A 21132-nucleotide genomic window follows, 5' to 3' on the forward strand; every position below is an offset into this window, starting at 1 on the left:
GTCCATCACCAACTCCTGGAGTTCACTCAAACTCATGTCCATCGAGTCGGTGATGCCACCTAGCCATCTCATCCTCTGTCGTCCCCTTCTCCTCCTGCCACCAATCCCTCCCAGCATCAGGGTCTTTTCCAATGAGTCAACTCTTCACATGAGGTGGCCAAAGCACTGGAGTTTCAGCTTCAGCATTCTTAGTCTTGCCAAATTTCTTCATGATGTTGAGCCAAAGTGTCTGTTATTCAAGTGAATGTAAAAAAATTCCTCTGGGTACTACTTCCTCATTGTTTAAAAAAAAAAAAAAGACTGGCTATAAGTAGCCAACATATAACTGATATTTGTATAATGGAGTAATTTATTTCCTTAGTTAAACCCATATTATATACATTTATAATGAGAGATCAAGTGATTCCAGATAATTTAAAAATTGTGTAGTTGCACTAACATGCCTTGATTTCTTTTGAAGAACCATGATCCAAGGGGTGTTATTCCCTGACGGATGAGAGTAGGAATGGCAGAAGAGAACAATCTGAAACAGGTACTCTCACAGGCGATATGTGGGTTTTCGCACTTACCTTTTTCAAAAACATCTTAGTTTCTGGAATTTTTTTCAGCCAGGTGGAAGTTGATCAAATGTTTTTGTGATGACCAAATTTTGAAACTCTTTCAGAATTATCAAATACAGTAGTGATCTTTTGGGAATAAGGAGTTAGTTGTGTAAGAACAATAAAGCTACATTAAAAAAATAAATCCTTGCATAGGGCTACACTACAGCTTTAAGTGAAGACAGAGCATTTTGGACCTTACCAAGCTTACGTGAAAGCTTCAAATTATGAAACATAGAGTAGCTAAAGTATAACACATATTCCTTTTATGATACAAAAGCAGATAATATGGACATAAAGGTTAAGATATGAAAATGACATACACACTAAAACAAATCACAACAGAAACAGGCTTTATTTCAACCAGACAAGTGAACACTTTCATTAACATCAACTTCTTCAAGACTTGAAGACATGGAAATTAAAGATGGTGCCCAGAAGGCAAAGAAGGAAAGTCTCATCATGGAACAATGGTACTGCCCTTCAAAAATCCCTTTCGACAATATGCTCAATTCAAAAGATTAATTAGTTCTGAATCATTAGATCTCATGTTTCAATATTTGTACAAAGCTCTCATTTTCAAGTTACCCATCAGTCCCAATGATATCTTTCAAACAGAAAAAAAAATATAGATCAGTATCATAATTTTTTTTTAAATTTTAGAAAGTGGGATTGAAATACAGTTTTCAGTCTAAAATATTTTAAATAAAAAAGTTTGTTATTATTTAAGATGCATTGTTACAAAGCTCCTAGGTACATACATGTACAAAACACAGATGTTACTACATGACACCTCAACCCATGACTTCTCCTAAACATCCCAGTGTGAACAGTTATCTACCGGGAGACTTTCCCTGTAAATTCCAGCATCTTGCACAGGATTTGCTGCCACTCACATGCTCTGCATGGATGAGGACATTTAATCAGAGAACATTTCAATGTAACATTATAACCCAACATAAAAGAAATTCAATGCAACACTTTATATTCATAAGGGTGATGACAAAATTGCATATATTAATCATTTTCAACTTTTGCCAGACTCACTAAATTCATGAACACTTCTTCAGAGTTTTCTCTTCAAGGGCACTTTTGAGAGCTTTAGGTCTCGTGCTTAACTTTGTATTGAGTTGGTCAGCACCTTGATTAATGTGAACAAGGACACTGAAGAATGAATGTGTTGCAGGGGTGGGGGAGGGGTCATCCGAGGACAGAAACGGGGAAGGATTCTCTTTTTCCATAAGACAGTCAAACAGAAAAAACAAGACCAAAAAAAGGGAAACAGACAAACAAACAAACAAAATAGTGTTCACAGTAAAACATGCCAGATTTGTAGTTTCATTTGAAACCAACAGCAAATCATGAAACGTCATGAAAAATATGTCAAGGTAAAATCTTCTAGAGTCATTACTAAATGAAATTAAAAATTATCACACTGATCAGTAAACCCCAGAAGAAAAATAACCAGCACTTACATTTCAGGTCCTTCTTTAAACATCATTCAGTTTTTCAGAGTCAATGCATAAAATTGGTAGGTTTGGCCACGTTGCACAAATGTTTTTCTTTTTTTAAAAATACCGTATACAGAAAAAACTCTTGTATTCCCCATTTTGAATCATAAGCTCAAAACCCAAGAGTAAAAGATCAGCAAGAAGGATTTTAAATTATGTACAAATCCAGCAGGTTCATCTGCCATAATGGCTTGGCTTCCGTCCCGTGGCTCTCACCCTCTCCAGCAGCAGAGCTTGCGTCCCTGTCCTCACAGAGGGCTGCTCCATGTCTATGGCTCATCTCTACTGGTCATCAGGCATTTTGAACAGTTCCAACAGTGCCCCGACAGCTCCAAAGTAACCCTACAACAACAATGGGAAAACTTCTGTATGATTATCTCTGAACCTTGGCCCAATACCTGCTGTTTTTCGTAATTTGAGGAATGCTGCCCACTAATGCTGTGTGTGCGTGCATGCTCAGTCACTCATACATGTCTGGCTCTTTGAGACCCTATGGACCGTAGCCCGCCAGGCTCCTCTGTCCATAGGATTCTCCAGGAAAAAACACTGGAGTGGGTTGCCATGCCCTCCTCCAGGGCACCTTCCTGACCCAGGGGCTGAACCCGCGACTCTTTGTCTCCTGCATTGGCAGGCGGGTTCTTTACCACTAGCACCACCTGGGAAGCTGTAGATAATGAGAAATTTAAAACCTGAACTCTGGTATGAAACATGATAGAATAATAATAATAAAAAATGCACTGTGTATCTATTTGCTTATAAACATTAATTAACAGATGTAAAGTGCTTAGAAAAATCTCTGGCACCACAGTATACACTACTACCTTGCTGTTGAGTATTTTTAGGATTTTTCGGATTATAATTATTTCATTTTAATCCGTGTTATGGCAAAATTCACATTATTACCTCCATTCCACAGATAAGAAATGGAAGGTAATAAAGTAAATTACCCTTTCAGGGTCACATGCCTTGTCCTGGGCTCAATCCCCAAATCTATCTGACTCCAAAGTTGTAATGTCTCACAGGAAGGAACTCTAAGCTTCTCTCATCTGTAAAAATGACAGAACCTGAAAAACAGAAATATTTAGAGAAGTTGGTTTCCAAAAGGCAGGAGACACCTCTTCTCTGCTTTTGCCTAGCTCAGTGGTTACTTCCTGCAGAAATGGGTGGCAGATGTCAGAACACTACACGGCAGGGATCTCTGTCTCCACTGCCAACTGCTAACATTTATTGAGGGCTTGCTATAAGCTAGAAATTGTTCTAAGAACGCTATATGAATTTCTTCACTTAATTCTCACAATAACTTTATGAGACAAATACTATTATCACTTCATTTTACAAAAGCTAAAAGAGAATGGAGAAGTCATTGACTAAGGTCTCCAAGTCAGTGGGAGCCTGTGTTCTCAACTGCTTCACTAGACTATTTCTTTTAGTTCCAAGATACATGCATGTGCATGCTCAGGCAGGTGTGACTCTTTGCAACCCTATGGACTGTAGCCCACCAGGCTTCTCTTTCAAGAATACTGAAGTGGGTTGCCATTTCCTGCTTCAGGGAATCTTCCCGACCCAAGGATCAAACCAGCATCTCCTGTGTCTCTTGCATTGGTAGGCAGATTCTTTTACAACCGAGCCACCTGGGGAGTCCACTTCTCTTAGGAGATGCTCACTCATATAACTGAAATGAATGAGACTGAGTGAGGACTCCAGGCAGGGCAGGAAAGCCACCTTACCAGCCCTCCCAAAAGTTCTCTCTCCATACCTTCCTCCAGAAAGACCTGCCTAACTGAGAATGAACCCAAGGAGGTAGAGAATTTTCTGAGAAGTACCTACAAGGAGATACAAAAACGCTCTATTTTCATTGGCCATAGAGACTGAGTTTAACACTTAGTAACAAACCATAGCTATCATCCAGAGGCCTAAGACTGTATGAAGGATATGCCTTTATACCCGGAGAAGTGGGTTCCCCAAAACATTGGGTTTTGCTCCCTATCTTACCATCAACTAACTACCCGTGTGCCCCATAGATGGCTTTTAATCCCTGATGACTTCCAGAGTTTGTTTTCTATTTTAGTCCAAGAGGATCATAACTTAGGGTTGCCAGATAAAACAGATAAATGCTAGATAAAATAAGTGTGTCCTATTTGATTGCTAAATATAGTAACACTAGGGTTTCCCCAGTGGCTCAGTGGTAAAGAATCCACCTGCAATGCAGGAGCCGCAGAAGATGCAGGTTCAATCCCTGGGTCAGGAAGATTCCCCTGGAGGAGGGCACGGCAACCCACTCCAGGATTCTTGCCTGGAGAATCCCATGAACAGAGGAGCCTGGTGCGCTACAGTCCACAGGGTCGCAAAGAGTTGGATACAACTGAAGCGACTTAGCACAGATATCCAGAAGAGTGTTTTTCTTTTTCATTTTATTTTTTTAAACAAAACTTTACAAGGAAAATCGATTAACTAAGTAGATAGAAAGGGAGATGCTCTGGTTGGGGGAAGGAAAGTGAAAATTCTGAGGCCCCATCCTCCCCACAAAAAAAGTTAATATCATTTCTTAGCCTGCGTAAAAACATGAAAACAAAAACTTTCTTTAGTACTAATGTCTATCATTGGCCTTTAACTCTTTTGTATTTAACTTCCTATTGTTTTATATGCTTTAATAGAACATAGGTTTGCTGCTGCTGCTGCTAAGTTGCTTCAGTCATGTCGGACTCTGTGACCCCGTAGACAGCAGCCCACCAGGCTCTGCTGTCCCTGGGATTCTCTAGGCAAGAACACTGGAGTGGGTTGCCATTTCCTTCTCCAATGCATGAAAGTGAAAAGTGAAAGTGAAGTCACTCAGTCGTGTCTGACTCTCAGCGACCCCATGGACTGCAGCCCACCAGGCTCCTCCATCCATGTGATTTTCCAGGCAAGAGTACTGGAGTAGGGTGCCATTGCTTTCTTCGAGAACATAGGTTTAGAGAGCCCTAAATAACTTAGAAATGAATCAGCAACTTTTCAAGTAAATAATTCAGTTTGGAAATGAGAAAAATGCCACAGTATTCATTACAATGGAAATTTATGATACTGCCTATTCTTCCTGCTGCATTATATCCAAGGCACTGGGTACCTGCTATGATAAATAGCTGCCTTCTAAAAAAAAAAAAAGAGCTGCTTTCTACAGTATTGATTTTATTTTCTTCCATTTTAAAATTAATTAATTTATTTTTGGCTGTGCTGGGTCTTCGTTGCTGTGTGGGCTCCTCTCGTGGTGAGCCGGGGCTGCTCTCTAGTTGCAGTGCTCAGGCTTCTCGTAGCAGTGGCTTCTCTTGTTGAGGAGCACGGGTAAACAAGTTCCAGTAGTTGTGGCACATGGGCTCAGTAGTTGTAGCTTGTGGGCCCGAGAGCGCTGGCTCAGTGTTTACTCCACGGCATGTGGGGTCTTCCCAGAACAGGGATTGAACCTGTGTCTCCTGCACTGGTAGGCGAATTCTTCACCACTGAGCCACCAGGGAAGCCCTACAGTATTGATTTTAAAGGAGGATAGAGGAGGTGGGAAGAAAAGAGGGCCCCCCTACTCACTCTTAGAAACCTCCAATTTAGAAACTGGATATAAGGGACTCTGAATTAATCAGAGCTCTCTACTTCTGTAAACAGGCTGCCTAATGTCTAGCACACTAGCCTCTCAAGGCCACCAGGTTACTAAGAGTAGCCTGAACACTTCTGTTCTCACTGACTGAGTTGTTTATTTGCCAAGGGTCAGTTGTGTTTATCCTCAAATTTGTTTAGGACAATTTCATTATTAATGTAATAATCTAATGTAAGTATATACCACCAAAACCAATAAAAAGAGTACAAGATGGAATGGTCACCTCTATGAAAATCCAGTTATTTTCTTAAAAAAGATGAAAAAGCTAGTTAATAATAGTCAAAGTTGCTAGGAGAGTAAATGTTCAAAGTTCTCATTACAAGGAAAAAAATCTTTGTAATAATGTGTGGTGGTGGATGATAACTAAACTTATGCTATTAATAATAACCATTTTATAATACATACATATATTGAATCATTATTGTATACCTTAAACTTATACAGTGTTATGTGCTAACTCTATCTCAAAATTGAAAAAAAAAAAAAAAAAAGCTACAAAGATTGAAAAAGGTAGTCACAACCGTTGCCCTCTATTTAGGTAGATTCTACATATGAAAGATTGGGATAATTTAGAATGATTTTGCAATCAAATTACTTCATAAGGATCTTTAATTTCTTGATCTACTTTAAAGAAACAAACCAAAAATCAAAAAATGTACACAATACTGTGGATTATAAAAAAGAGACAATTACAAAGCTCCCATCAGCAGAACCCAGGCTCAAAATTAGGTCTTGCACCTGCCTCAAAAAATTGGTGAGCAAGTGAACATTTACACATTTTATATTAAAATAGAATGTTTAAAGTAGGGAGGTATTTTCCTAGGATCACTCATTTTTTAACTTTAAAAAAAATCAACCATCTACTAGTCTTGATTGTCGGAGAAGGCAATGGCACCCCACTCCAGTACTCTTGCCTGGAAAATCCCATGGACGGAGGAGCCTGGTGGGCTGCAGTCCATGGGGTCGCTAGGGGTCGGACACGACTGAGCTACTTCACTTTCACTTTTCACTTTCATGCACTGGAGAAGGAAATGGAAACCCACTCCAGTGTTCTTGCCTGGAGAATCCCAGGGACAGAGGAGTCTGGTGGGCTGCCGTCTTGGGGTCGCACAGAGTCGGACACAACTGAAGCGACTTAGCAGCAGCAGTCTTGATTGTTGGATAAGAGAGCTTCCATTTTATATACTGTTCTTCCTTATCTTTTGCATAAATACAAACTAAGGAACCCGCTCACATGTTAGACAACCCAAAAATGTCCACAGAGGACAATTAAGTCCATGTGAACTCAACTTACCTCATGTTCCAAAAACAGAGCTTTTAGCTGTCCTTTGGACCAAAAATCCATGGCGTATGCTAGCAGCTTCATGGAGACCATATTGATTCTGAGAAAATTCCCAACGAACACAACCCTATCAATATTCTGGGAAAAGAAAAAACGAAAGAGAAACAGTGAACCATGGCATAAAAATAGCATTTAACAGATCCAATGCTTTGTATATCACTGTGCTCCAGGACTTTGCAGAGTGAATTTGTTGTTGTTGTTAAGCAGAATTATTTCAGGATTTCCAAGGTGAAGCCAAATCAACCTCATAGTTCATTCCACAGTTTGCATGGGTGAGGCAGAGACTGATATTGGGCTTGTTTACAGGTATTATGTTAGGTTGCCCTGGGTCTAATATAAAATTCACCTCCCAACATTTCATATATGAAATTAAAACTGGAATTCAAGCTCGACTAAATTGCTTGTGCCTTCCTTCAATCCCCCAAACTTCCAACTCTAGAATATTATCAACTTATAAATTATTTTTTTTTATAAATTTTATCTATTTTTTTAAAAAGTTTTTGGTGCTGCGAAGGCAGCACCAAATCCCAACCACTAGGCTATCAGAGAACTCCCAACCAACTCATAAATTAAATGGTTATGGTATAAGTTATTCATCTAACAAGTCTGGTCAGGTTGCTCTGTTGCAAACACTGGGAATACAAAAAAGAAATGGTACCCAGTTTCGCCCTTTAGGATATATGATGAAATATCCTGTTTGATCAATATGTGGGTTACAATAAGATAATGAAAATCACATTTATATTTTTGTTGTCATGGATACAGATTTGTATTCTGAACACACACCTCACACTGAACTCAGCCTGTCTGCCACACAGACGCTGCTCACCATCACTCACTCAGAGAGTCGGTTGCTATGGTCACTCACATAAAAGGGAACAGAGTCTTGGGATCTGGCATTATTTTCTGTTCAATCTATCAAGAGCAATCAGAGTGTGGGAACATCACTTTCTAACTGTCTCAGATTTCAACAATACATGTTAACAAATCTATTAACCACAGTGAAAATTTTCCCTGGGTAGAGGTGTGGGAGGTAACTTTAATGTTTCCACAAAGAAGAGCTGTAGCCACAAACTGCCCAGGTAGGACTTGCTCAAACTTTCGGTCCTGCTTTGCTCTGGCAGGAAGCCAGAAGAAAGGGAAATGGCATTAGAATGGGATAGATACTCCTATTTCAAATAAATTCCAGGTGCGTCAAAGATATAAACGTTAAAAAAAAAAAAGAGACAAAGAAAACACGGAAGAATTCTTTTTAAAAATGTTGAAGTAGAAAAGGTGTAACACTCAGACTCCATTAAAGAAAAGTCTGACATATTTAATTCAAAAATCAAATATTTATTCAGCATGTTTACCCTATAATGCAGATAATACAGAGTCAAAACAAAACAGAAAAACTAAAACCAGTGCTACCTCTAGTGAGGTTAAAATTGAGGGATGGGATGGCAGTGGTGACTCATTTCCATGTATACTCTACTTGTGGTGTCTTCAGAGCTCTGTATTATGTGTTTGTACTCTCTATTCCAAAAAAAAAAAAAGAATACAAACTTTAAAAGTTGGTAGAGAACTATTTGATAGCATTCCAGTAATCACAGAAAAATATTTTAGAGTCAGTAAATGTGGTGCCCCTCCGTGAAATGGCTGGAATCAAAGATCCTCCAGTCAGTGACTCCAGGGAGCAAAGCAATGGCTGGCAGGACGCTGGCCAACAGAAGCCTGGCCCCAAGCGATCCGTGAGTCCTCTTATTCATTCAACACCACAGAAACATTCAAAAGAGTTACTCCAACTGTTAATAGGATGTACCATGGCTACACTACAATCCAACAATAAATGGTATTAACACTGAAATAAAAGTCAAAAATAAAAGCAGTTACTCTACTCGTAAAGTGATTATGATACCTGTAAAAAGATCTGCTGGCTCACGGCAGCTCTCCGGAAAGTAGGGGAAATGGCACCTATTGCTCTATTGGATGGAAGACATTCCACCCAAGTGACCTTTGAGAGTTTATGGGCACAGCCAACTATACACATACTAGTCCTAGGGCTTGTTTGGCTACTTGGGAAAACTTTCCTCAAAGGTTAATGTCAAAAAGTAAATTCTCTGTTAAAGTGAATCCCATGACCACAGTGGACTTTGAAAAGGCATGTCTCTGGAATACATACTTTCATCTGAATACCACCCTCATTTAAACTCCAACTGAAATGGGGGCTTACAAAAAGCATGACACTGATCCATAGGCCAGTGACAAATTCTGTTCAATGCTGTAAAAGGAGTGTGTCTCTTTCGTAACCCTAGAGTTCAAAGGCAGGGCTGTCACCCACCTGTCATACAGGCTGCCTCCTACCCTGTGTAATATTCCACTGTTCAACTAGAAGGGGGCTGGAGAGGGTTTCTGCAGTTACCTGTATTGTTCCAATTCTTGATCTGAGTGGTGGCTATACAGGTGTGTGTGTGCACACATGCACATGTATCTGACAATCTGTCGGCTGTACCCTTGTGATTCGAGCCCTCTTCTGTATATATGTCACATTTCTATGAAAACTCATATTTTAAAAACTCTTACTGATGCTCCAGTGCTAAGTCGCTTTAGTCGTATCTGACTCTTTGTGACCTCATGGACGGCAGCCCACCAGGCTCTTCTGTCCGTGGGATTCTCCAGGCAAGAATATTGGCAAGCAGGGTCTTTACCACTAGCGCCACCTGGGAAGCCCCACTACTGATGCTACGGTGATTCTTTAATACTTTTGCTATTTCTTATTCCACATCCTAATGCCTCTTTCTTGTCTTCCTAATACAACTCGGTGAGAACTATTCTACTTGACACATCTTGTATTTCAGAAAAGGGTTCTGTTCTTCTCAAAGCAATTTTGCAATGTTTTAAAACACGTTACCAAAGCTTTGTCAGTCACCAACTCTGCCCTTTCTTGTGCCTGGGGCTCTGGCTGGCCTCAGCTGTAGCAAGCTCTCTGTGCTTTGATAGCCCTGTACAATGCTGCTTGAACTCCATGCCACAAGGCAACACTGTAAAGAAGCTGAAAGCAGAGAGAATATCGAAAATTGCAAGTGGAATGTTTTACCTGCAACTGTTTACAAGGATGCATGAGCTTTCCCTCACCGTTCAATAGGTATGTGTCCACAAGGTTGGAGAGGTTATAGTATGGACTGTCATTTTTACTGTTTCCCCAGTTAGATGGTTTTATTTGTCATCACCCAATGTCTCCTTAAAATACATACTCCTCTCCCTCCCCCAACAAACATCCCTCATGTTCTGCAAGGTATGATTATGAGAAACAGCAGGTTTTCCAAGGATCTGTAGTGTTGTGAGGGTCCCCAGTTACTGCGCTGCCAAAAATGGTGTTTATGAATGACAGATGGCTGTTCCCGGGTGAAGGCCTTACCTCATTCAGCGCACACATCCGAGCAATGGAGCCAATGTTGTTGGTGATGGTGACGAGGGTGGCTCGGGCGAGGTCTTCCTTGCTGATGGAGTCTCGCTTTTCCTTACTCATCATGTTGCCAAAGCTATGTTGGAAATATTAGCGAGTGTTCAAAATCATCCTCGGGCAGGCCCCATGCTTCCACCAAAGTACAGCGGAGAGTTTTATGAATAACTCTGATCAAGCTCAAATGACCTGATTTAGCTACCATGGATTACAAGCTGACAGGATTACCATATGGATGATTGGCCGCCCTTTTCTTAATAGGGACAAAGTAGCATGGCTATTAACGGGGGGAAAAATTTTTTTTTTAATGCCTCTAGATATCTGGACAAGAATGGAACAGGGGAAACTGTTGCAGTTTTCCAGAACCTTCTTTCAAAGCTGCCTTATTTTAAGCACAGGTATCCAAAGCTAAACATCTCAGTGCTTCACCAAGGGCAGGAGATCAAGTCTGAGCTCCAATACCATAGATCCTTGCACCAGGCTGGTGGGTTGACATTAAAAAAAAAACAAAAAACTAAATGAACAGCCAGGGTGGAGAGACTGCCTTGTGTTTAATCGCTACTGCTCCTAGCTACTTAGTCTCTACCTTGATGCTACCGCAGATCCTTGAAGGCCAAATCGTTCATAGTCTCCTCCGTAAATGTCCTTCACCAGCTTATCAACATTGGTGCTGTCGCCTTTGGCTGCCATTTCCAGAGCTTCTTCAAAGGTCTCACAACCAGTCAGCAAGCAACAAAGGCCTAGGAATGTTCCACCTCCAAGACTGAAGGAACAATAAGGTTTATTTTTTAAGTTTTACTGGAAGACTTTGCCCATCCAAGTCCCCAACTACATCAAGACCACTAATACGGGTGAATCAAAACAGAAAAAAAACTAAGGGGGCACTTGAATTAAAGTGCTGGGTGAAAAAGAGCTTCAGGGTAGATCGGATTGGAAAAAAAAAAAAAAATAGGGCAGAGACTAAAAGAAACATCAAGGAAAACTTGCCCTGAATTTTAAGAACAAAACCCAGAGAAAGACTCTCACTGATTTCCGTTGTGAGACCTTCAACCAGCCGCTGACCTAAGTGCTTCATGCAATCGTCCCGCCTAGAAACTGGGGCCAAATCATGAGCTAGCTCCCTTAATTTGGGTGGTGTGGAAGCGGCAAATAACCAGAGAAATGACTGCTATTAAAAAAAAAAAACAAACAAACATATGTAGCTAAATGCAAATACTTAGAAACTGTGTATACATGAAGCACAGTTCATATCTAGAGAGACAGACTCTATGACGACGAGACTGAACTGGGACTCTGCCAGGAATAGCCAGTCCCAAAGCTGTATCTTTCCTCCGACCTTGCTTCTCCTGCAGAAGTAATGTCACTGAAGATTCTCAGAAATTTCAAAAAGGAAACAATTGATGGATCTCACATTTGATTTTTTTTCTAGTAAACTTTGGAAAAGATTATTAGTATTTTACTTACCATGCGATAGTCAAAAAATAGCAACAGAGATCTTAAAATGGTTTCAGTGCTTGAACCATGTTTTAAAAGCTTTCAGTTTTTTTGTGGGGGTGGGGGGGTGGTGCTGCAGGGAATTCCTCTACGATAGTCTTTTGAGACAAAATTCGAAACCAATCATGATAGTTGAGAGGGAACTCAATTGTAAATTAATGTCAAAGTTATTTGAGGGGAAGAAAAGCAGATTCAGAATAAAACTGTCAGCAGTGAGCGCCTGGCAGAGAAGAGCACTGATATGGCCATGAATGGGCCTTACTTTCTGTTTGCCACTCAGAAGAGTAAATGCACATCAGTTTGTTCTGAAATTCCAAGAACTGCCAGCCCTGGGGATTCCATATGTGTTTGGATACTGGCTTTTAAGAGGAAATTCAAATTGAGATTGAGGTTATTTTCAAAACTTAAATCTAAAAAAAAAAAAAAGAAAATTTAGGGTAAACTATATTTATTGTCAAAAAGTTGTTACCAAAAAGGTACCAGATTATAGACACACAGTTCTTTAGGATTTACATCTAAGGTGTAACTGTAATATTTCTTAAATAGTGATTCTTACAAAAATGCATACTTGATTGAAATGATGTGTCTTCGTAGCAAATTAGGTAGTTAGGCACCAGGCATAGCCATGCAAACTAGGTGCAGTCCCGTGAGGACAAAAAGAGCTCCACGGGCATTACACTCTTGACAACTCAGTCACAGCAGAAATTCTGGATTTCCTCTAAGAAAGTTTGTGTTTATTTACATTTAACATGGTGCATCATGAGATGTTGTTAGTTTTTAGTCTGCCCCACATAGCTAGCATGGTTTAATGGGAACACTTTTTGGCTTGTGTGATGTGAATTTGTCTTGTTTTCTGTGTGTGTGTGTGTGTGTGTGTGTATAAAAAGCTTAGCTCCCATTTCTAGTTTCTACTTTTCATCCACACTAATATCCTGTCTTTGAAATCAGGTATTTGTATTCCTCAAGGTGTTCAGCAACTGACTCCAAACATACAAGCACTTAAAGGCACTGGCTGACTTAGAAAGAAGGCAACTCATCATCTGATGTGTTGGTATGAGTGAAAAGGGACGAGGGCTTTGTATGAGTGGAAAATGACAGGTGACTGACAAAGAATCGGTGCTGAATGGGGAAAGCAAGCATGCACTGGCACAGCTGGGACACTGCAGGTTGGACGAAAGAACGTACAGTTGCAGAAGAGCACTTTATTAACATCCTCAACCTGCCCCCCGTTATCCAGTCTAGTGATTCTCTCGCTCATCATCAGATGCATGTTTGTTTCAGCAGACACATAGCAAAACCCTCAGCAAATCAGAGACCAAAACATCATTGTTTTTTTTTAAAAACCCAACAAACCTGTAGTGAGGAATTTCAGGAAGAAAGTAAAAGAATCCAATTACATGAATGCTCATGCCCTTAAAACAGATTCCAAAAGAATGAAATAAGCTGCACTGCTCATTTCATTGAAGCTTGGAAAGTCTTTACATTCCTCTTTTCATAGATTACACATTCTAACAATATAAGCCGTTAAGTTCTGCTTTTTTTTTTTTCATCTGCTATAATATAATTGGAGTTGTGTCAACAGAAAGGAAATGTTGCTATGAATCTAGGATGCAGTAAAATTACATATAACACTGAAACAAATCATTTAAAATCATAAGTCTAAAAGAAAACTGATATCCTATAATAATGTGGGTTCCTAAAAATAAAAATGCTTAATAGGAAAATAGGGTATAGGAGAATAACAAAAAACCTAGAGTTACAGCCATCCTACTAGGAGTAGCAAAACTTAAAGATCAAGCCATTTGCTTCAATCAGCGATTTCCAAAGTGTGTTCCACACACTGATGTTCACGGCTGACCAAAATATAGGCACACCTCATTTTCCTGTGCTTTACTTTATGGTACTTTACAGATACTGAATTTTTATAAATTGAAGGTTTGCGGCAATCCTGGATCCCCAAGCCTATCAGTGCCATTTTTCCAATGGCACTTGTTCACTTGTGTCTCTGTGTCACATTTTGGGTAATTCTCACAATATTTCAAGTTTTAACATTATGATTTTATGTGTTATAGTGATCTGTGATCTTTGGAGTTAAAGGATTATGACTTGCTGAAGGCTCAGATTATGGTTAGCATTTTTTAGGAATAAAATTTTTTAATCAAGGTATATATATGTATTTTTAAACATAATGTCATTGCGCAATTAACAGACTACAATATAGTGTAAACACAACTTTTAAATGCACTGGGAAACCAAAAGACTTATGTGATCCGCTTTATTGTGATACTGGCTTTATCGCAGCAGTCCGGAACTGATCCTGCAATTTCTCTGAGGTATGCCTATAGTTTATAGATAAATGGTTTTCTAACTTGGATCAAAAACAAAACAAAAAAACTTTGGCAGAATAAATGGTTGGACAAGGAAGACCTGGGGTCCAGAGACTTGATATTTCGTTCCCTTCCCCAACCTGTGGCAGCCCTGGAAAGGGCTCTCTCATAACCTTCAGTCTCCTGCAATACCTTTCCAAAACTACTGGTTAAAGAGAGCTTGTCAGAAAGCTTGGACATCCAAACAGTATTCGCTGATTGCGAAGCACTGGTCATTAACCAGCATTTACCAGTCATTGGAATTTATAGGCATTACTGCACATATATCAGATACCAAGCAGCACAGTTTGGCTCATTATTCAAAGACAACCAGATCCTTGGAACCTCCAAGGTTGAGAGCATGTACCTGTGATATAAATCATGACTTTGTTTAGTGTTAATCAACAAAACTATAAATATCTCTAATTGTGGACAATGGTTAGCTTGTTGTTACCTTGGGACTAGCTCTACCAATTCGATGGCTCCTTTTGGGAGGAAGTCTGTAGTTGAAGATTATACCTTTCTCAGAAGATCACTCTCTTCAGGTAAACCCAGTCTAGCCAAAATATTTACTTGTCTCTGATACTTCTGACAGTCCTAATGAGGCCGTGGGGCCGATTCTTCAGCTTAGTGCTGTATTCTTAGTAAGAAAGTGTGTTGCCTGGAGGCAATTTACACACACACAAGCAGGATCAGTCAGGATGTGTGTACCAGGGTTTCTTTATACCACCAACTGTTAACATTTGGGACTTGACACTTTTTTGCTGTAGGGAGCTATCGTAGGATATTTAGCAACACCCTTGGTCACTAGATGCCAGTATCGCTGAATCTCCAGTTGTGACAACCAAAAAACAATGTCTCCAAACATTGTCAAACGTCCCTCCCCTGAGGGGCTCAATCTTCCCTTCCCCAGTGGTGAACCACTGATTTATGCAGACCCATCAAAAGTCATGTTAATACAGGAGAAAAGCTCCTGTTAATACAGGAGTGCTCGCCTCCTCATGCGTGAGTAGAATTACAGAATGTCGGTACTGGAGAGGCAGGTACAAATTAAGAAACAACTCACTTCATGGCACAAACAAGGATACTGAGGCTCAGAGGAGTTACATGGTATCTTTGTCTATCAAAAACAACACTTTCAATATCATGTCTCAAAGCACGTGTCACACAGCGCCAGTTCCTTAAATCATTCCTCCAAAAATGGGTTCTTGTGGTCCAATAAGTTAAAGAAACTTCATTCTAATCCTCTTACAAGTAAAGAAAACCCTTGTAATTTTGCTTACACTATGATCTCTCAAAGACTTCTGACCCTGTATCTTCGTTCCGTGTTGAATCCCTACTAACAGGAAGCTGAGCCCACATGCCCGTAGGGTGTGTGTACACAAAGAAACACTCCCTGCACCCCACTGCCATCACAGGGCTGTTTGTCTATCCACTGCACTTCCAAATTCCCTGTGAAGTGTGCTGACTATTCCAGTTTGCAGCAGGAGCATTTATCTGAGGGTAAAAAGCACTGTAAACAGAGTCTGGCTCACTGATTGGAATGACATTATTTCAAGCAATTCTTTCTGTGCTAGGCACCAAGGCAGTTCCAAAGGAAGGGTTTCTCTGCAGCCCTCTGACTATCACAAGCACCCTTCCACCTGGCTTCTGGGTTGTGTGACCCTTTTCCCGCACCTGACCAGTTTCCCACCAGAGCAAGACCTGTGTTTTATTAACCTTTCTATCAATCACCCTGTATAACACATTCAATAAATCCTTTTTGGTTGGTTGAGGAGGTAAGATCTTTCTTTTAAAAATGTATTCAATATAAGTAACCTTTTCAGAAACTGGTCTTTAAGGAAGAGGCCTGGGTTTAATAAGCACAGAAAGGTTCTCCTAGTGGAAACCGCGTTTACCTGGTCCCTGTAACTCTTTTATAGTTGTCCTTGGAGTACACAGCTAGGATGCTGACACCTGAGCCCATGTTCACCAGCAACATAGGGTACGGGTTATCCAGGCAGTACGGCTTTTTCTGACACAATTCGGGATTGGTGGGATTTTCAAAGTAGTAACATTCCGGCTTGCCGTTGAAGCCAATGGAGTCGACGTAAAGCAGGCCCTGAATCAGACAGTCCAGTTCGTCCAGTTTGTGGAGCTGCAGGTCAGCAATCTGAAAGAGAACAAGCCCGTGGGAGGGAGACTGCCACCACCTCAGGGGATGTCCTGGGGGCTTTTCTTTGGTCTAAACGTGTCATGAACGTGAAAGGCATGGAACCATTCTTCTAGCACCGCATTGGGAAATCTTGTTGAGACTCAGTCATTCCAGTGGAAAACCAGCCCTTAGCATGTGGGGTGGGTTAAATGCTTGCCCCTGAAAGATATGCCCATATCTTAGTTTTCAGAACCTGTGACTGTAACCTTATTTGGAAACAAGGTCTTTCCATATGTAATTAATTAAGGATCCTGAGATGAAGAGAGCATCCTGGGTTATCTGGATAGCCCTAAGTCCATGGACAATTTCCTGATAAGACACAGGGAAGACTGGATGGACGCAGGGGAGAAGGCCACATGAAGACAGAAGGCAGAGACTGGAGGGCTGCACGACAGGCCAGGAATGCCAGCAGCCACCGGATGCCAGAAGAGGCAAAACATGGGTTCTGCCCGAGAGTCTCTGAAGGAAGTATGGTTCTAGCAACACCCTGATTTCATCTTTCTGGCCTCCAGAACTGTGACTGAACACATTTCTGTGGCTTTAAGCCGCTAGAAGGGTGGTAATTTGTTATAGCAGCCACAGGAAACTAACCCAGCGTACCATGGGGTGAAGAGAGTGAGAATGTTCTGGAAGCAGAAAGACTTCTACACTTCCTTGAAAAGATACACAGTCTTGAGGGAGGCACGTAAGCCTGGGGGCTGGGGACAATCTCCTTTGAGCCCAAATAGCCCAGCTCTCCTTTTCCCAGGCACCAGGCTTTGGAGTTAGAGGGGCCTGACTTTGAATGCTAGCTCTAACACTTAGCTAATTGAGGGATGTGGGGCTAGTTCCTTAACTTCTCAAGCCTCAGTTTCCTCCTCTGTAAAATAGGGACGATACCCACAGCATAGTGTGAAGACTACATGATGATAATATATAAAATGCTGGGACTTCTCTGGTTGCCTAGTGGCTAACACTCTGCCCTCTCTGTGCAGGGGGGCCCGGGTTTGATCCCTGGTCAGGGAACTACATTCCAAATGCTGCAACTAAGAGTTCAAATGCCATAAATAAAGATCCCATGTTCTGCAACTAAGGCCCAGAGCAGCCAAACAAATAAATATCTTAAAAAATAAAATAAAACAAAATGCTTACACATGGCTTGGCAAGTATAGAGGACTCGAAAAATAGTGACTCTTTTACTAATAGCTTAAGCAATGGCACCCCACTCCAGTACTCTTGCCTGGAAAATCCCATGGATGGAGGAGCCTGGTAGGCTGCAGTCCATGGGGTCGCTAAGAGTCGGACACAACTGAGCGACTTTCCTTTCACTTTTCACTTTCATGCATTGGAGAAGGCAATGGCAACCCACTCCAGGGTTCTTGCCTGGAGAGTCCCAGGGACGGGGGAGCCTGGTGGGCTGCCGTCTATGGGGTCACACAGAGTCGGACACAACTGAAGTGACTTAGCAGTAGTAGCAGTAGGTAGTCCCAGAGTGTCCTTTCATGCTCCTGAGAAACAAAAACTCCTTTTCTCCTAGGTACTGGGGGGAAAAAGAAAAGGGGAATGAGTTAACTGAGGGCTAGCCTTAGCAGGCAATGGGTACTTTGCATCCTCAAAAGTTTATTAATGGTCCTCAAGAGTGATATTACTGCTGGTCCCCCAAAAAACGAAAACAATCTAATATTCACCAACATGAAACTGAGTCAACAATGGAAGATAATTTATAGGGTCTAATTTAAATTTTAAAAAATCTCTTTAAGAAAATAATAACTAGTATTTACTGTTTACTATATGCCCAACCCTTATACTAGATCATTTAGTTCTCACAAAAATCCTATGAAGAGGTACCATTATCCTAATGCTGTTTGAGGCTCATAGACCTGAAGTAACTTCCCCTAAGTGACACAACTGGCAAATGCCTTGCTGTTCTTCTGTCTTCATTCATAATGAGTCCTTCTTCTGGGATCTGGAAACCACCTACATGAGTACTATACTTAGATATATTGCCCCCAAAGCATCATCTTCATTATGAAAGTTAATAGCTAGAAGGAAATTTTGGACTTTTTGTCATCTCACTGTCCCAGTCAACAAAATCTACTGAAGCTTTATCTGCAGAGCAGAGTTAGAATAGGTTACTGGCAAGATGGTGGACTTTTTCTTGATATACAGGAAAAAGCATTCTAAATGACACATGATGATAAAGCAAATCTATCAAATGATCCTGAACATTTCATTTTCCACCAAGTGAAATTCTGGGTGAGATGCATACCATGTGTTCGGGGGTAATACTAGAGGTGTAAGAGAGCTAAACGCTATAGTGATACACAGCTGGGTAAACCCTGTCTTCTCTTCCTCCTAGATTCCTCAGCTCTATCCATGTCTTCCATTGCACTCACAGCAAGGGTCACATTCTGGCTTGCTTTGTGGTTCACTGGGTGCCCCTGCACACCACGCTCAAAGGCCTGTCCATTAGAATGGCTTAATAAACATTTCTTAAACAGAACAGGGAAAGTCGTCCCCTCTTAAATCACCCCACACTGAAAAGTAGTGATTTCATCAGCCAGTCTTGGGGTCATAGGTTAATCTGCTTAAAAATTAATCAGAGGTCCATCAACAATATTGAAACCCATGCCCAGAACTAACATCACAAACGTGAACAAAGTGTGTCCAGGAGACGTCCTGAAACTGCTCAGGAGAAAGAAAAACCTGTCAAGGCATATAAAGCATGCAACTTTGCTCTGAAAGGAAAGATCTCAACTTTTCCCTCAAAATCACTTTCAAATAATGTGCTAGCTGCAAACAGACATCTCTTCTATAGCATTTTACTGAGGGATGGGTATTTGTTTTTATTTTTTAATTGGAGTATAATTGCTTTACAGTGTTGTGTTGGTTTCTGCTGTACAACACGTGAATCAACTATATGTATACGTATATTCCCTTCCTCTTCAGCCTCCTTCCTCCACCCATCCCGCCCCTCTAGGTGAGCACAGAGCACTGAGCTGAGCTCCCCGGGCTGCGAAGCTGCCTCCCACTAGCTGGCTACTCTACATGTGGGTGTATTTATGTCAGTGCTACTCTCCCAATTGGTCCCACCCTCTCCTTCCTCTCCACAAGTCCATTCTCTACGTCCTCTTCTCTATTCCTGCCCTGCAAATAGGTTCATCAGTACGATGGATATTTCTGAAGCCTGAGGTCATGTACCCCACACTGAGAAAAAGAAATATTAGTCACTTTCATTGAGACCTATGGAGACCTCCCTCAAAGGTCTTTCTCATCCGGGAAATAGGACAGGCTCCCAAGTGTAAGCCATGAGTCAAATCATTACTTGGACAGCATGTTCAGATCCCAGATACAGAGAAACGCTCTTTCTTGGGACTTAGTTTTCTTTATACTGGGGGTAAAGAAAAACAAATGCTGCAGGAGCCAGTAAAGGAGTAAAGTCCCTTGACTAAACGCTCAAGTAACAGAAGGATGGGGATTGTGGCACACAAGGCAATCCACATGTGTTTAAAATTCACTGCAGCCCACGTGATAGTGGGGGCTCACTGTTGCCAATGATCAGATTTCTCAAGAGTCAGAAATCTAGACTTTTACGTGAAACTTCCAATTTTTAAATGCTGGCAGCTAGTTTAAATTAAATATCTATATAGAAGGGCACCATAACAGCTGTGGGCTACATCTGACTTCCCACTAATAGGCAGTAAATTCCTATGAATTTTATATGTATTCTTAATGGTGATCTCTATAATGGGTCTTAGATGATGGTAGATCTGAAATATCAGATGCAGTGACTATGCAGATGAAGCTTCAGTTAATGTGAACATAACCTTGTCACCAAGGTGTGTTGGTAAATGTTTAACAATTACCTCTCTAGGAGCAAAAGCCCTGGTTTACAGCTTTTACCAATTTCAGTTGTATCATCACTCCCACCATGGCCAGCTTCAAGCTGCCAGCACAATGTCACTAAGCACCAAGTTGGGAAGACACAGTGGGTTCTCACGAGCCAACAGGAGCTGACTCCAGCGCACCACTGCGTGTAACTCTCCTTAGCACTTTCAGAAGATATGATTTGCAGGACTTCCCTGGCAGTCCAATAGTTAAACCCTTCGCTTCCACTGCAGTGGGCACCAGGCTCAATCCCTGATGGGGAACTATGATCCCACATGCTGCACAGTGCAGCCAAAAAGAAAAGACAGTATGAGTTCTGCCCGTTCTTAAATCATTAAGTTTAAACTATTCCCCAAACTTAAAAACAAGAAATCAAAATTAGCCCTAAAACTCAAACTCTGTAAATAACGGGGATAGAGGAAGAAATAAAGTAAAAAAAAAAAACACACACAAAAAAACCCCCACTTTTTTTCAAATTATTACTATGATAAACTAATTCTGTTTTGCCCATTCCCAAAGTCACCCAAGCAAGCATGGGTGCAGTGGGGATTCTCAAATTTTAGGCACCATCAGAACACCTGGAGGCTTTGTTAAATCAGATTGCTGGGCCCCCACTCCCAGAGTTTCTGACTGCCTGTCTAACAATATCCCAAGTGATCCAGATGCTGCTGGTCCTGCGACCACACAGACTTTGG

The 21132-nt window shown here is 41.0% G+C and overlaps 1 protein-coding gene across 6 annotated transcripts in view; it reads right to left on the bottom strand.

Annotated features, from left to right (window-relative positions):
* Window positions 1-935: 935 nt before the first annotated feature.
* Window positions 936-21132, bottom strand: part of PANK1 (pantothenate kinase 1) — a 104330-nt gene continuing 84133 nt past the window's right edge. For 4 of the 6 annotated variants that reach the window (XM_070780450.1, XM_070780451.1, XM_019952907.2 and 1 more), the window contains 5 exons: window positions 16275-16528; window positions 11103-11279; window positions 10472-10595; window positions 7027-7152; window positions 936-2452 (listed from right to left, as the gene is read on the bottom strand). In XM_070780450.1, coding sequence (XP_070636551.1) covers window positions 2393-2452; window positions 7027-7152; window positions 10472-10595; window positions 11103-11279; window positions 16275-16528 — 741 coding nt within the window. In that variant the 3' untranslated portion in view covers window positions 936-2392. The other 2 variants (XM_070780448.1, XM_070780447.1) reach the window with 2 other exon arrangements.

Source organism: Bos indicus, chromosome 26, assembly GCF_029378745.1.
Source record: "Bos indicus isolate NIAB-ARS_2022 breed Sahiwal x Tharparkar chromosome 26, NIAB-ARS_B.indTharparkar_mat_pri_1.0, whole genome shotgun sequence".
Lineage (NCBI taxonomy): Eukaryota > Metazoa > Chordata > Mammalia > Artiodactyla > Bovidae > Bos > Bos indicus.